This window comes from Triticum dicoccoides, chromosome 2A (genome assembly GCF_002162155.2).
Source record: "Triticum dicoccoides isolate Atlit2015 ecotype Zavitan chromosome 2A, WEW_v2.0, whole genome shotgun sequence".
In the NCBI taxonomy this organism is placed as follows: Eukaryota; Viridiplantae; Streptophyta; class Magnoliopsida; order Poales; family Poaceae; genus Triticum; species Triticum dicoccoides.
The window spans coordinates 566,831,555-566,848,366 of record NC_041382.1 but is presented as its reverse complement, the minus strand read 5'-3'; the positions used below and the strand labels follow the sequence as shown (position 1 = coordinate 566,848,366).

At 47.5% G+C, this 16,812-nt stretch overlaps 1 protein-coding gene and 1 pseudogene across 1 annotated transcript; one reads left to right on the top strand and one right to left on the bottom strand.

Moving 5' to 3' along the window:
• The window catches only part of LOC119355416, a 2,804-nt pseudogene extending 181 nt beyond the window's left edge, over positions 1-2,623 (top strand).
• Positions 2,624-2,950: 327 nt separating this feature from the next.
• LOC119357958 (protein ALTERED XYLOGLUCAN 4-like) lies at positions 2,951-5,206 on the bottom strand. Its single transcript, XM_037624709.1, has 3 exons — positions 5,155-5,206; positions 4,340-4,632; positions 2,951-3,733 (listed from the first exon to the last, which is right to left on the bottom strand). The coding sequence occupies exons 2-3, from the start codon at positions 4,613-4,615 to the stop codon at positions 2,951-2,953; spliced, it is 1,059 nt and encodes a 352-aa protein (XP_037480606.1). The 5' UTR covers positions 4,616-4,632; positions 5,155-5,206.
• Between the last annotated feature and the right edge of the window lie 11,606 nt (positions 5,207-16,812).

The window sequence follows — 16,812 nt, the reverse complement described above, 5'->3', positions numbered from 1 at the left end:
TCCCCCTCCCCCTCCCCCTCGCCGGCCGGCGGCGGCGGCGGCGTCTTCCTCTCGCCGAGCGCGCTCTCGCAGCTCGACGCGCTCGCCGCCTTCCGCTACGAGCACACCTTCCCCCACGGCAGCCTCACAGTGCGGGCCCTCACCCCGACCGACGACGCCGAGGCCGAGGTGCTCGTCCGCCTCCTCGCTTCCTCCTTCTCCGAGGACGTCAGATGGGCCCCCGCGCAGCGCTACGCCCAGCTCCTCGCCTTCGTCATCCGCCGCTACCTCTACGAGCGCCGCGGCCTCGCGCCCCACGCTGCCGTCCTAGTGGGTTTCTACAAGCCCGCCGCCGCGGAAGAAGGGGGGGAGGGCGAGGTCGACGGGGATGAGGGAGAGATGGCGTGCACCGCCGAGGTGTCGCTGGACGCGGTGGGCGCCCCGGGGGCACCGCCCACGCCAACGCCGCCGCTCGAGTTCCCTTACATCTGCAACATGACCGTGAAGACCTCGTTGAGGAGGTAACGGATAATGCTCTCTTTCCAACCACCATTTTGCCCACCTGTTTATTTTTGTAAAATAGGATAAATCTGTACATACATGTTGGACATTGAGTTGATTGTGAAAGGGGATTCCCTGGAATTATGACCTATGGAGGACTCGAGTAAACCATTTTTTGTTTGGGATTGCTATTTGTTGCCAATTGTCACATGTGCAAATTAAAGATTTGGGTAGAGTTAAGGGATTCCTTAAACGTATGGACTATTAATCATCTGAGTAAAAGATTTCAGCCAATTGTGACATGTGCATCCTTCAGATTGGAATTACCGTCCTCTTTTTATGTTCAACATGACCAATGATACAATTTTACTAGTATAACATAGTCCCCTACACATTTGATCAGCTATCCTGATTCGAATGAATTGAAATCCTAGCTTCTGGGAGCAAGAAGAGACCGCAATTCTCTGGCTAATTTCCGCCGATTCCCCTCATTGCTGGAACCCTGGATGAATGCATGGGTACAGATTCGGTTCCTCGTATGTTAGGTTTGTGTGTTCTTAGAAGGGGCATCTTGTCTGTGGATGTGATGCTGTATGGAATAAAATTGTCCTGACTCTATCCTTGTCCTGGTGTAGCTACACACCTTAATGTCGGAGAGCCAGTGGTATTTTCTAATCTGCTCCCATGGATCGATTCCTGATTCCGCAGTTTGTCATCCAGCGTTACTGCCTGACTTGGCAGTGGTGATGGCGATGTATGTTATGAGCTCTTTTAGTTAGTGATGCTCCGGTTTTGTCTTTCTGTGCTCTTCGTCTTTTCCTGGGCAATCTCGCACGAAGCAGTGGTTCGGCATCCTGTCCTGCCCAACAAAGGGCATGTTCCCGGCCACAATGTTTTCAATGAATTTTGGTTCTCACCTGTTAGTGTGGGCAGCTGATGCGTCTCTTCGGAACCTTCAAGTGCTCGTCCTGTCTTGGTCTTCTGCAACCTTTTTACTGGAGGATTGGAGAAACACAGACACAGGCACGAAGGGCGGGTTTGAAGACACGTTCATAGTATCTTGATGAAAATTTTGTTTTTATCAAGGAGCCCATTGCTTGTTTTCGTTCTTTTCAAATTACTTGGTGCTCTTATACTATCTTTGTTTAATCAATAATGTTAGTTAGTTTTGCTTTGAAACATGATACAAATTTATTGTAATTCACCAAAGTAGAACAATTAGGCGAGAAATCATTTAAAAGCAGTTTTGTTTATATAACTATTGGAGTGGCCTGCGCAATTTGATAGCTAGATTTGTTTTTCTTGTATTGGATTCTTATAATATTTTTTAAAAGCTTACATCGTTATTATCTAGTCCTGCCAAAATAAGCGGTGTATATATTTTCCTTTTACCAAATAATAGCTCAACTGTAATCTGGTCCCACCAGAAAAAGGGTCTAGATCTTTCGTTTTCTCTAAATCTAATCTATACATCTAGCCCAACCAAAATAAGCGGAGTAGATTTTTTTTAATCTTTCTCTCAAATATTTTGAGATTTCTATATTTCTAGATTAATGTTGGAATTTATATGCCTCCAAATGAATGTGGTACCTTGAATCTCACTTGTTGTTTAAAGATATAGATGAGTTGATTGCAAAATTGATTGGTTTAATGCCATATGGAGTAGTATATTATGTTTGCGATATTGGATTCTATTGTTGTTCTAAAACTAAAAATCTTGTTTTGCTCACCAGGAGAGGAATTGGAAAACAACTTCTTAAGGCATGTGAGGATCTGGTTGTCAAGATGGATGCCAAAACGCGTGTATATCTTCATTGTAGAATAATTGATGAAGTGCCGTTCAACATGTACATAAAAGCAGGATACGACATTGTTCAGACTGACAGTATCCTTGTTTGGCTGAGCCTCCAGAAGCGCAAGCACTTGATGCGCAAGGAATTACCGCAAGTTTCTGTTGGTAGTGATGTACAACCTTAGAATTTTGAGGGGCTGAACATGCCATAGCACCATCAGGTAAACATAAGTTGAATCTTGTGTGTAAATCTTATGCTTCTAGTTAGCCCTAATTGACATGTGCATATTTACTACTGTATTCTCCTTGTCAACTGGCTATGAAAAATGGTTTTTGTGGAGATGAACTTAAGTACTTGTAACATATCTTGACGTATTGTATAGCTAATATGCTCACTGATCAGAATTGATGTTTGAACATCGTAACTCTGGTGGTTTCAAAAATTGATGAAGAAATTAATTAATGTTGGAGTAAGTAGATTTTCTGGTTCTATCCTTCGTAAACTTTCCACATACATGACTAGTGATCATGTGTACAGGTCATCACAGTACACATCTATCATCTTTCTGAATCTAAAACTGTTGCAGAAAACGGAGAAATGAGGTTTGACTTTGGCATAGTAAAAAGAAGGAAAAGAGGGACTCTCCGGGATCTTATGGATTAGCAGAAGTTCCTGCATCATTGGTCTTCCATGTTTTTCTTATATTTGTTAAGCACAGCAAGTAATAGCTCATTCCACATATCAATTGGTCCTGGCAGGCACCAATGCGAACAATCACTGTAACCCCTCATCCACTCATTATTCCAATGAATCCCTGGGTGTGCATCAGGTCTCATAGACATAAGCTTGGTTATATCTAGGATCTCTATATTCATCCCGCCCTTTTGTTTTTTCTCCTTTTGTGCTCTGTTGGCTTCCTCAACCTGGACATCTCTTATTTCCCTTTCAATTGTACTGGTCATTGCTGTTCCTTCTCCCACTGGTTCAGTTCTGTTGCATGCTCCTCCAGTATTCCACTGGCCATTTTCAAAATGTGCCGTTGTTGCTGTCCTCACCACTGTTAACTGCAATCTGGATTCTCGGCGGCTATTCAAGTTACTGATAGCCGTCCTAAACACCCTCTGAATAGCTGAAGTGACGCTGAAACTTGTGATGTTATCCTCTGAGCAGTATATGCAGCCGATTAGTTCCCCATCTTCATAGAGATAATTTGTTCTGAAGAACCAATGTGAACTAGATACAACTAAGATATTGATCTCATGCAAGTTTGCAGCTAATCTTGCATCAAGTTTATCTAAGTGCATATCATGCGATTCAACTAATGTCCCGTTGATCTCTCTTTGAGAATCTTCTACTAGAAATTTTGTCCAGAGTGCCATGAGAGTGAAGTTATAAGATCTGAAGTTCCATGTGATAAACTTATCTTTAGTGTCGCTGTGAACTTTTGTTGGAGCTTCTACCTGCATTAGTTTGTACAGTCAGATTACTCACTCTAATAGGAAGTGTTTCTAGATTTAAAGTAGATGAAGTAGAAGTGCTACAATATTGTAAGTATCTATGGTACATTTCTATAGCATTAACTATTAAGGTAGACTAAGTGGTTGATGACTCAATAACTGTTGCATAAAACCCATGAAGGTATGGAGGTCCGACGTACTAAATGTTACACGGTTTCAGCTTAGCTTGTAAATAAATTAGCACCTTGAACCACTATGGCTCACTGTAGGTTCTAAACATTCAGAGCAAATCAATGAAGCTACATAAAAATATGTGAATATTTAGGTTACCCCATTGACATGGTGAAGGCTCCAGCAGAGTTATGATGCCCAGTTAAGATCTTTATTATCTCAACCAATAGCCTTTTGTTTTCTTTCTTGGCAACTGTAACCGGGAACATTTCTTGGACTTCCTGTTCCTGTTCCTGCCTACCGGGTCTATATATGTGTTCAGAACTTTAAAAGTGAAACTAAACAATACGCATGTTAATGTCAGGATCAGTGACGATAAGTAATATGGACATTGCTATTGTTCATAACATGTATCGGAACTAAACACTGCTTACTCACCTGAGACAATAAACAGAGGAGTGACTCCATCTGGTTCCGTCCAATTGAATCCCCGACGAAAGCCAATGTCTTCCCTTGGACAATATTTAAGAATAGCTGAGGTTGAAACCTTGCCATATCACAGCCGTGTGGCTTCCACCTCCAGTTTACATAATCCATTTGTTTTCCATACTTTGCGCAGTTCTTTGAATCTGGTATCGTCGGGCATGTCATGTTAGTGTAGATTGGGCCTCCCAAATCCCTGATCCATGTGCCATTGAATAGATTGCAGTCCATTTCATTATCTTTGTCACCTGAAAAATAGTGAAATCACTATGAATTTGTTGGAGAGAAAAGCTCGCTGTGCTTCATACTGTTTGGACAATTGGACCCTACATGTATCCTCTACTTGTATGGCATTTTTGATAGTACCGAGACTCTTTAAAGGGTTGATTTTTCGGAGGCAAAAGGTCTCCTTTCTGTTGTTTATTTGTATCTGTACTTTGTCTTCTTATGTTTTGAAGGTTTATTTATCTTGCATTTTGTTTTATATGTATAAACTAATCTGATGTGGAGGGCATTGCAAGAACTGAGAAAAAGATCCCATGATATACGCTGCAACTGGTAACTGATATTTGTATATATATGTAGTACCAAACAGGCTTGGTAATCATGTACACAACCTTCCAACTCTACTATTTGAGCTTGATATAGACATTGAGCTCGTATCTTATATTCACTGCATTCATATTCCAAACTGAAAATGGAAAATAACCAACAAGTGCGACAAGTAATTCGGGACGGAGGGAGTATATGCTAGAGAGCAAGAGGTGTACCAGCGATGGCCGTCTGCTGAGAATTATGAGCTGGCTCTCTAGCGCCATAGAAAACATGCTCAGGATAATATGTCGAGGAAATAAGGACGAATACGACCGCGCTTAGTATCAGTGCAAGTTTTCTTCCACAAGGAAATTTTTTGCTTGAGTTTCTGATGGGGTTTATGCCATGGAGATTTGGAGGAGGAATGCTTTCCTTGGCCATTGGTAGGTCTATGGTTGCATCACTGTATGAACTACGAAGTCACAACCCTTTCATATGGAGGACTGGGGCAGGGGGCTGGTGCGGTGCTCGCATCGCATAGACAACTGCGCTTACTTTGTTTACTTCCTTTGTGACAAGTCTTCGTTCTTCTTCTAGGAATCACAGTATTTAAGGATGCCCCAGGTTCCCCGATCTTAATGAAGTGTGGTATGAAAGCAATCTCGATGCCATTTTATAGTCATTGTACTAGGAGATTGAGCACTGGAAATCCTCTGGGCACAGCTAGACCGCAGCTCTAACTCCAGAAAACTGCTAGCCTTGCTTAGAAGTGAAGCTAGGTCACAACTACGCCCCGGCGCCAATCCACTCCTTGAAGTCTTCATTGAGATCACGTAGGGATGGCGGCGGCCCGTGCACGAGAGATGGAGGTCTCCGATCAGATCTGGGTGAAAACTTTTTTTTGCGGGTGAAAACATGCTATTGGCTATTGCCCAGGCCGGCGATGATGACGTTGTCTGCGTCGTTCCCTTCCTGAAGGCATCGCCGTGGAGAAGTTTAAGGCCACTCTCTGCTACCTTCGGGGGAAACTCTAGATCGGTAGATCAGATGATGGCGGCTCTCTGGTGTCGTTTCTCTCTTGGGGGTGTCATTCCTCGAGATGCACACAGGCTCGAGGGACCGGAGGACGACGTCTTTGGTGGAGCGGTGCTTCATTTTCCACATTGATGGTGGCGGTTCTCAGTGTTGTGGAGCTGTGGAGTCTCGGCGTCTGATGCGAGGAGATGGACTCGCGCAGGAGGAGGAAGCTGTCTGGCGTCATGGTGACGTTGATGACAGAGAGGCCTGGCAAGGTTGGTGCATCAGTTATGCTCTGAGGATGGACCGAGGGAAGATGGAGGTGACAACCCTTGTAGCGTGTGGTGCTCATTGGGAGTGTGCTAGATCGGTGTGGGACCCAATCCAGATAGTGGCTTGGACGGGAGGCTTTAGATGTTAGGTTTTGATGCGATGTCTGTTTGGCATTAGGCTCGGACGTTCGGCACGCCTTCATCATGGGGATAGGAGTAGCACCGGTGTTGCCAAGATGGTGGCTTCAGGCTTATTGATGTATCATCTTGTATGGTATTTATGAATAATTAATAATATGGCTACATGCATCGTTCAGATGCAGAGGTCGGGGGTACATCCTTCTTTTTTTTTAAAAGAAGTGAAGCCAGGTGCATGCTCCTTGGTTGCTGCGATCTTGAAGATGAGCTGAGATACGAGCGGTTAGGCCAACTCCACCGCACAATCCCAAACGGACGCCCGCTTTATTTGGATTTTGTTCGTTTGGGATGGCAATAGGTGCGAAAACGGACATGGGTGTCTGGCTTTTGTTGAAGGCGTCCAACGCAGCAAATGGTCCCATCTTGTTCGTCTATACTACGCACGCCACATCCCGATCTCCGGCCACACGCCTGTCGCCCCAGAGCATTCGCCGCCTAGTCGCCGCTAGCCGTTGCCTTGCCGGCGGCAGCAGCAGCCAACCCTGCTCGCCCGCCGCGCCGCGCCCCGGCCCCGGCCGCCGGCTGCCGCAAGCTCCGCCGCCCGCGCGCCCGCGCCCTCCGCCCCGCACCCCGGCCGCCACGAACGAGCTCGGCCGCGCCCGTGCCCTCCGCCGCTCCCCGGCTGCCGCGAGCGAGCTCTGCCCCGCGCGCCCCCGTCCCGGCCGCCGCGCCGCGCCCTTCACCCGGCCTGCCGCGTCGCGTCCGCTCCTAGCCGCTCCTCCGCTGCTCCTGTCGCGGCGGGGCCGCGGGGCCGTCGCTCACCACCAGCCGCCCCGCTCGCGCCCGCAGCAGCGCCGGCACGCGCCCCCACCTCTCGTGCTCGCCTGCGCCTGCGCTCTCTCGCCAGGGCCGCGCCCGCTAGCGCGCCCGTGCCGTTTTGCCGAGGAGCCGCCGCCGTTGTTGCTGCTGTGACGAGGAGAGAGAGAGAGACCGGTGGGAGGTGATGAGTGGGTGACAAGTGGGTCCAGGCCCGGACAATAACGGCCAGGGAGGAGCAGAAAGCATCCGTTCGATGTCCGCTTGACCGCAAAGCCAAATCAAATTTGCGCTCGGGATGGGGCAAAACGGATCAGAAACGGACGCTTTTTGCGGATGGGTTTGCGCATTGGGCCGCTTCATTTATCCGTTTAGATCCGAACGGACAGACCCGGACGATTTGGGGTCGTGCGGTGGAGTTGGGCTTATGCTTCATTGTTTTTCCCTTTACTGATCTGGTTTTCTTATGTGATAATCGGAGTTTAGAGTTTAGACTGCCTGTTGTGCTTTTATTGTGTTTGGGTGATCTTTTTATGCCACTTCCTTGATGATGGTGGGGACTTTTTTAGAGCTACGCTCACATGATATCCAGAGGTTCATGCCTTGTTTAAACACTGCGTTGAACAGTTCCTTGCTTTAGTTGGTCTAGAGCAGTTGGATTCGATGAGGACGGTTGAGATCCATGGCTCCGCTCAAGCAGAAACCATTTTTTGGTAAAAAGTCAAGGAAAGCCTTGCAACAGTATGTGCTTGCTGTCCTCCTCTGGGCTCCTGTTCAGGCGATGGGGCACTCAGCACAGAGCTTCCCTGGCCGACCGGGGACGGAAAGACAAATACGACCATCGAGAGGAGGATTAGGTGACGCTATCTGAGTATTTCAAAATATATTTTTTAGGGATTATAATCCCTAGGATTTTTTCTGTGTGCATTGTTTGATTCATAGGATTGTGATTTATAGAAACTTTACCTTAGGGCTCCTTCGGTCGCAGGATTATAAAAAGGGAAACAATTCCCTCCAGGCGACCGGCTGAGGCTGAAAACTGCGTTGTTTCGCAGGATTATAAAAAGGGAAACAGTTCCCTTCAGGCGACCGGCTGGAAACTGCGTCGGACGCCTGCACATCTCTCTCTCTCTCTCTTTCACACACACACACACACGCACGTCTCATGTTGGGCCCACTCACCACCCTCTCTCCCTTATTCCTTCGGAAAGATGCGAGCCTCTCTATTTTCTCAGATCCTCTCTCTTTCCATCTTCTCTATTCCCCTGCACCTTGCTTCATCTCGTTTCCGCTCGCAAGCTCAGCTCCCCACATGGCCACATCCCTTAGCTGCCGTCACCCACCCCGCATAGCCTCTCCTCTGTGCACGAGCTCACCGCTTCCACACCCCCCTGCTCTGTAGTGACCGTGGCCGCACCACAAGCGACAGGCGGTGCCGCGACCGGCCATGGCTGCCTCGTACCATGGGCACGACGACAAGGGAAGCTATGAGCGGTGAGTGGGAGTGCTGCAACCGATAGTGGCAGGAGCTGCAACCGCAGTTGGTGGAGCTGCAATTGTCGTTGGGCAGTGTTGGAGCCAATGGGCACTGACGACGGTGGAGCTGCAACCGACCATGAAAAAGCTACAACCAGCTGTGGCCATGCTACTTTCTTTTTTTCCGACGACAAAGCTGCAACCGTGCTCGACGAAGCTGCCACCGGCTAACGGAGGAACTACAACCATGGCTTGAGATGGTGTAACCATTCTGGTGGAGGATTCGACCACAACCTAAATTTGCTGGAGCCGGCTGTGGTATGCTACAATCATGGCCTGAGATACCGGAACCATTCTGCGTGGATGCTACACGGCCTAAATTTCCTGGAGCCGGCTGCGACACGATACAACAGTGACCTAAGATACTGGAATCGTTCTGCGCATATGCTACAACCACGACCTAAATTTGCTTGAGCCGAGTGTGTTATGCTACAACCATGGCTACGAGAGGAAGCACGTGATACTGGAGGGGGAGAGGGGGATATTGCTGGAGTTGGGTATGTTGCGGCGATGATCGGGCGGAGGCATGTTGCACGAGGTGATTTTTGCTGCAAGGTCACAAATGACTTGACAACGAGTTCAACTAAAGGCGGAGGGCGGCCGGCTGATACCCGACGACGAGGACAACAAGCTACAACCTGCGATGAGGTCATCGACACTCGATTATCAACTCGTCCTTGTGTGCTCGCAGGATTTGGGGGCGAAGCAAAGACTGCGTGTGGAAATGAAAGCGGAGCCTTATTCGACGACTAGGATGCGAACGGCCAAAAGCTTGGGCTGGTCGACCGGTGCCTAGCGATGCCCTTCTAAAAACACAAGAACAGAAAACCCACAAAAAATATGATGGGAATGCAGGCGCAAAGCAGATAATCAACACACATATGAATTCTTTTAATTGGTTGTTTGGTTCTTAGGAATTGAAAACATACACATGAATATCAATAAATATTGTCAAACTGAAGTCAAATCACATGAAATATAGTGAAAATGTTATTGTGCCACTAAGCCTATTAGTCCCTTTCATCGTACATAGAAATTTGAAAAGGATGTTCAAGTGGATGATATAATTCCTATGTTTTCCCTATGGAACTGTGTGGCACCCCGATCCGCATGGAGCAGGGGGCCTTCGCACGTCAGCCCAGGATAACACCTGACGCACGACAGGTCCACAATACAGCATTCCAGGTACAATAATATTCATCAAATACATGTGCATAAGCTTACATCATTGATGAATACAATCATCTGGCATAGCCCTACGGCTATTTAAATGGCAGCGGAAGCTTATTTAAAATGACGGCGAAAGTCTTGGTTTGGCAGCATAACAACTCTGGCTGGGCTCCACAACTCACATGACTGACAAGGTTACGGCCTAGCACGACGGATCAAGCGAACAACTCGGGTATGACCTACAAAACTGGCATGACACGCCAGGTCAGTACATTGATTGTACTTGCAAGACAACCAATTATATAGCATCCAAACAAGCAGAAGACAAGGCAAGAACCAGACACATGCAACAACTTATCGCATATCAATTACTGAAGATGGCATGATAAAGATCAACTAAGCATGAACAACATCATAGCATCTACTAACATGGCAGTAATCATGGCATAATTTAACATGTCAATCAAAGCATGGCATGGCATCATGAAACTATGCTGAAAATAAATTACCGATCATATTCAATGCATACATAGCATGTTAACTTTATGCAACAATCTTCTGTTCTGCCTTGGTTTTTAAATGCAACATATTACTCATGCAATGCAATCAAACTTGTGTACCGAGTCCCTCGGACTCTCTTACCAACGGGTGGCCTTGTAACCAAACGGTGATCTTTCCGGTGATCACAACCACGACCAACACTTGGTCTCCAATAGTGATCTTTCCGGCGATCACAACCACGACCAACACTTGGCCTCAAACCGTGATCCTTCCGGCGATCACTACCAAAACATTACCATGACTTCTCACGACTATCTCATAGTCCAAGTCACCATATTCTTGTTATCACATATTTATATACCAACTTAATTATTTCAGGTTTATCCTCCATTTCGACCAAGACCTGATAGTGGGACCTACTACGAACTGTGTAGCTATCGATAGACTTTATATACACTCTGCAGAGGTAGCACACTGTACGCACACCACGGAACCCATGGCCTCGTCATCCCATTCGGGTGGACCAACGGCATTTCGACGAAACCGGCCTACTGCCATGACACTCTCCCGGCCACTCCGACCCACTCCCAACTGGGCTAGTCCTGGGTGGCCCCGTGTCTACCAAAAACACAACGACCACCGTCGTGGCCAAAACGTCCCTCACGGGGACCGGTACCAAAAATCTCAACAACGGGCACACAAGGTTATGTCCGCCTACCTGATCAGGGTAAGCATGCCCATAACCTTCCCTAGTTGGAGGCACCGGCGAGAGGCATGCCAATAGATCGCATTAAGGCCTTCCCGTAAAGGCAAATGTGGCTGCACTGAAAAAGTTCGATTTGGTGGCACTATGACTCGATCCCATCGATGACGGAGGAGGTTTGTTATTATTGAGTCATTTTATTACCTTCTCCATCATCATGAACATGAATGCAACAATGAGCATGAAGCATACAAATGCATGAACAAAATATTGAACTTCTTAAGTGCACAACTATAGCATAAAGAACATGACAATACCAAGTAATAGCATATCAACGGTGCATTACAATCCTCATAACATTTTATAACGATGACATGCAAATAAAGTAGAGTAGTGACACGGCATTATTAATAATAAAAATATTCTAATTAGCATGGCAAAGATATCATGAAAACACAAGCATGCATGATAAGCATAACGGAATAACTACAAACGAAAACGATATGAACAAACTGCAACTACACACACACACAAGGTGCAAGCAAAGTCAACATGCAAGTTCGGGGCTCATGATAAGAGGTTGGCTTGCCTGGGGTCAACAAATACTCTGGGGAGAAGTGTAAAACAATCACGAAAAGATTTGCCGGAAACAGTTCTCTCTCGGAGGGGGCTGTTTACGTGCAAGGGCAAAATGGTCATTTTCACTATGTGAAAACATTATGAAAATGATACCAACGGAAAGAGCTCGACGAACAGAGAACGTGAGCGCTGGAATCACCTCAATCGGAGTTGTGGTTTCAAAGTTACGGCCGTTTGAATGATAGGGACTAATCTGTAAAATAAATATTCACAGAGAGGCCCTTGTCGGTTAAAACAGAAAGCGCACTAAGGAGAATACGTTTTCAGAGAAGGGAAAACGCATTACTGACCGCAGGCGACAGAAAGTACGTTTTCAGAAAACGAAAACGCATTTCTCTTTGAACCCGCGATGAAGTACGCTTTCGAGAAATGAAAGCGCATTCGCGTGGGGCGTCTCCACTTACGCCAGCTCAGCGAGCTGGCCCGGTCAGCGTATAGAGACCGACAGGCGGGGCCCAGAGGCAGGGTCAATGCTGGGCGGGGCCCGCCTGGCCTTCTTCTTCCTCTCGCTCGGGGGCGCGACGAGCCGAGGCAGGGGATCGCCCTGACGAGGAGCGCCGGCGACTCCGGCCACCGCTCGCGGTGTGCGACCTACCAAAATGCGCAGGAAGGAGAGGCACATCTCGGGGTCGGGGTTACTGCTGTCGGAGAGCTTCGCAGCGGCCGCAGCAGGGCAGGCGGCGGAGCAGGGCTTTAGTCGCCGGGTGAACACGGGGTTCTGGTGAGGGAAATGGACGGGTGGCTGGTCGGGAAGGGTCGCCAGAGAGTGGCGCGTCCATCCATGGGCTCGGACTGGGCAGAGGACGGCCTGAGAGGGGGGTTGAGTGCGGGGGCCGAGGGCGAACTCCGGCTAAATTGCCGGGCTCCAGCGAGGGATTTGGCCGGGCACGGGTGTGAGAGGGCTCCAGGGGGAGAGGGGAGGGGGCTGGCTTGCTCGGGGAGGGTTGCGGACGGGCTATATATAGCCGAGGCGGGGAGCATCGAGCCTGTCACCGCCGAGCGAGTCCGGCCACGGCTCTGCCGGCCGCAGCAGTCACGGGGAGGCGTGGGAAGCCGACGAGGAGGGAAGCGGACGAGCGCCAGAGGCTCATGGAGACGAGCAACGCTTGCGGACGAGAGGGAGAAGAAGACAGAAGTGAGGAGGATGACGATGGCCACAATTGCACACTGTTCGGTCGTTGGCACGGCTCGCCGGAGAATAAAACGAAGGGGGCCAGAGGTCCAGAGGGAAGCCGACGGCGAGGGGGAACTATAGGACATTAATGGCGAGGCCATAGCTGGTCGGAGCAGCGCTGCCGACGACAACAGTGGCTAGACCGCCATTTTGGCTGGCTACACTCGTGGTCACCACGGACAATGCGTGCTCTGGAGTTTTTACTGAGGTAATCTCATGTCTACCGCGCAGGCCTTCGTAACTTGAGTGTTACTACGGTAAAGGATCTTGGCAGAGACAAATGGAGCTGAGTAAAACAAGCTCCACAAGTTTGCTGCTGCAAACTTTACCACGATCTAGAGATTAAACCAGAGAGGGTAAAAGGTAAAATGGATGTCTGGTAGGCTTAGGGTAGAAAGGACTACGGTCCTGGCAGTTTTGCGGTAATTTGGACAACTATTTACCATAGTTGCTGTACAACTACCAAATCTGACCCAGAAACTGAATGATGAACAAGCACTCACCAGGAGTGTTGTATTGGGCTAAGACTTGGCAAAGCCTAATGATTTTGGTGTATAATGGTGCTGTAAAAATTTCATACCAAATGGACTTGCCAAAATGGTACTTCCTTCACAGCTATCATTTCTGTCCAAAAACTTCAGAAAAATCCTCAGGGCAATTGGCTAGATGAAATGAGCCAAAATATTATGGAGATAGGTTATATGGATCTGAGAATCCCTAGGAATAATTTCAGCCATAATGGAGCAAGATAAAATGCACTTGCTTCACAAACTGAAAAATTGGACAGAAACCAAGAATTGCTCCTGTGCTCACATAGTTCAATAAAATGAACTGAATTTGGGTGGAGGATAATGATTTGATATACTTGAGAGGATGGAAAAGTTTCATCCTATTTGGAAACTCTATGAAGGTACTTCCTTCACAAAGTTGCATTCAGGTAAGAAACTTTGAAAAATAGCACAGGGAGCTAGGATGAATGGATTGAGCTCATATTTGGCATACATGGGTAATTTATCAAGGTTAATCACCCTCGCAAATTTCAGCCCCATTGGAATTAGAAATAAAGCACTTCCTTTGCAAAATTTCAGAGAAGGCAGAAACTTGCATTGGATCATGTGCCAAATTTTTGAACTGAGGAACATGAGATGAGGATGGAACTAGTGATTATATATCAAGGACAAGCTCCACAATTTATGTGGGAATTTTCCCTGCTATAAAAATAGTAGTTCCTTTGGAAACTGGCAGAAAGGCAATATTGGCATTAAATATGAAAAAGCAATTTTCCTTATTTAATTATGGCCAATATATTTTGCCAGAGCTTGGATTAGGCATAAGTATTGTTGGAAATATGCCCTAGAGGCAATAATAAAAGCATTATTATTATATTTCCTTGTTCATGATAATTGTCTTTATTCATGCTATAATTGTGTTATCCGGAAATCATAATACATGTGTGAATAACAGACACCAACATGTCCCTAGTGAGCCTCTAGTTGAGTAGCTCGTTGATCAACAGATAGTCATGGTTTCCTGACTATGGACACTAGATGTCATTGATAACGAGATCACATCATTGGGAGAATGATGTGATGGACAAGACCCAATCCTAAACATAGCACAAGATCGTATAGTTCATTTGCTAGAGTTTTCCAATGTCAAAGTATCTTTTCCTTAGACCATGAGATCGTGTAACTCCCGGATACCGTAGGAGTGCTTTGGGTATGCCAAACGTCACAACGTAACTGGGTGACTATAAAGGTAGACTACGGGTATCTCCGAAAGTGTCTGTTGGGTGACATGGATCAAGACTGGGATTTGTCACTCCGTATGACGGAGAGGTATCACTGGGCCCACTCGGTAATGCATCATCATAATGAGCTCAAAGTGACCAAGTGTCTGGTCACGGGATCATGCATTACGGTACGAGTAAAGTGACTTGCCGGTAACGAGATTGAACGAGGTATTGGGATACCGACGATCGAATCTCGGGCAAGTAACATATCGATAGACAAAGGGAATAGCGTACGGGATTGATTAAATCCTCGACATCGTGGTTCATCCGATGAGATCATCGTGGAGCATGTGGGAGCCAACATGGGTATCCAAATCCCGCTGTTGGTTATTGACCGGAGAGTCGTCTCGGTCATGTCTGCTTGTCTCCCGAACCCGTAGGGTCTACACACTTAAGGTTCGGTGACGCTAGGGTTATGAAGATATGTATATGCAGAAACCCGAATGTTGTTCGGAGTCCCGGATGAGATCCCGGACGTCACGAGGAGTTCCGGAATGGTCCGGAGGTAAAGAATTATATATAGGAAGTGCTATTTCGGGCATCGGGACAAGTTTCGGGGTTATCGGTATTGTACCGGGACCACCGGAAGGGTCCCGGGGGTCCACCGGGTGGGGCCACCTGTCCCGGGGGGGCACATGGGCTGTAGGGGGTGCGCCTTGGCCTAGATGGGCCAAGGGCACCAGCCCCTATAGGCCCATGCGCCTAGGGTTTCCACCATGGAAGAGTCCATGTGGTGGAAGGCACCCCTAGGTGCCTTGGGGGGGAGGGAAACCTCCTCTTGGCCGCCGCCCCCCTAGTAGATGCCATCTACTAGGGCCGGCGCCCCCCTGGCACCCCTATATATAGTGGGGGAGAGAGGAGGGATTTCACACCAGCCCCTAGCGCCTCCATCTCCCCCCGTTACGTCTCTCCCTCGTAGTCTCGGCGAAGCCCTGCTGCTGTGACGCCCTGCATCCACCACCACGCCGTCGTGCTGCTGGATCTTCATCAACCTCTCCTCCCCCCTTGCTGGATCAAGAAGGAGGAGACGTCTCCCGTCCCGTACGTGTGTTGAACACGGAGGTGCCGTCCGTTCGGCGTTGGTCATCGGTGATTTGGATCACGTCGAGTACGACTACATCATCACCGTTCTTTTGAACGCTTCCGTGCGCGATCTACAAAGGTATGTAGATGCATCTAATCACTCGTTGCTAGATGAACTCCTAGATGATCTTGGTGAAACGAGTAGGAAATTTTTTGTTTTCTGCAACGTTCCCCAACAGTGGCATCATGAGCTAGGTCTATGCGTAGTTCTTCTTGCGCGAGTAGAACACAATTTGTTGTGGGCGTAGATTTGTCAACTTTCTTGCCGTTACTAGTCCTTTCTTGCTTCAGCGGTATTGTGGGATGAAGCGGCCCGGACCAACCTTACACGTACGCTTACGTGAGACCGGTTCCACCGACTAACATGCACTAGATGCATAAGGTGGCTGGCGGGTGTCTGTCTCTCCTACTTTAGTTGGAGCGGAATCGATGAACAGGGTCCTTATGAAGGGTAAATAGAAGTTGACAAATCACGTTGTGGCTTTAACGTAGGTAAGAAAACGTTCTTGCTAGAACCCTAATTCAGCCACGTAAAACTTGCAACAACAATTAGAGGACGTCTAACTTGTTTTTGCAGCAAGTGGTTTGTGATATGATATGGCCAAAGTTTTGATGAATGATGAATGATCTATATGTGATGTATGAGATGTTCATGCTATTGTAATAGGAATCACGACTTGCATGTCGATGAGTATGACAACCGGCAGGAGCCATAGGAGTTGTCTTTATTCTTTTAATGACCTGCGTGTCATCGAGAAACGCCATGTAAATTACTTTACTTTATTGCTAAACGCGTTAGCCATAGTAGTAGAAGTAATAGTTGGCGAGCAACTTCATGGAGACACGATGATGGAGATCATGGTGTCAAGCCGGTGACAAGATGATCATGGAGCCCCAAGATGGAGATCAAAGGAGCTATGTGATATTGGCCATATCATGTCACGTTTATTATTTGATTGCATGTGATGTTTATCATGTTTTGCATCTTGTTTACTTAGAACGACGGTAGTAAATAAGATGACCCCTCACAATAAATTCAAGAAGTGTTCCCCC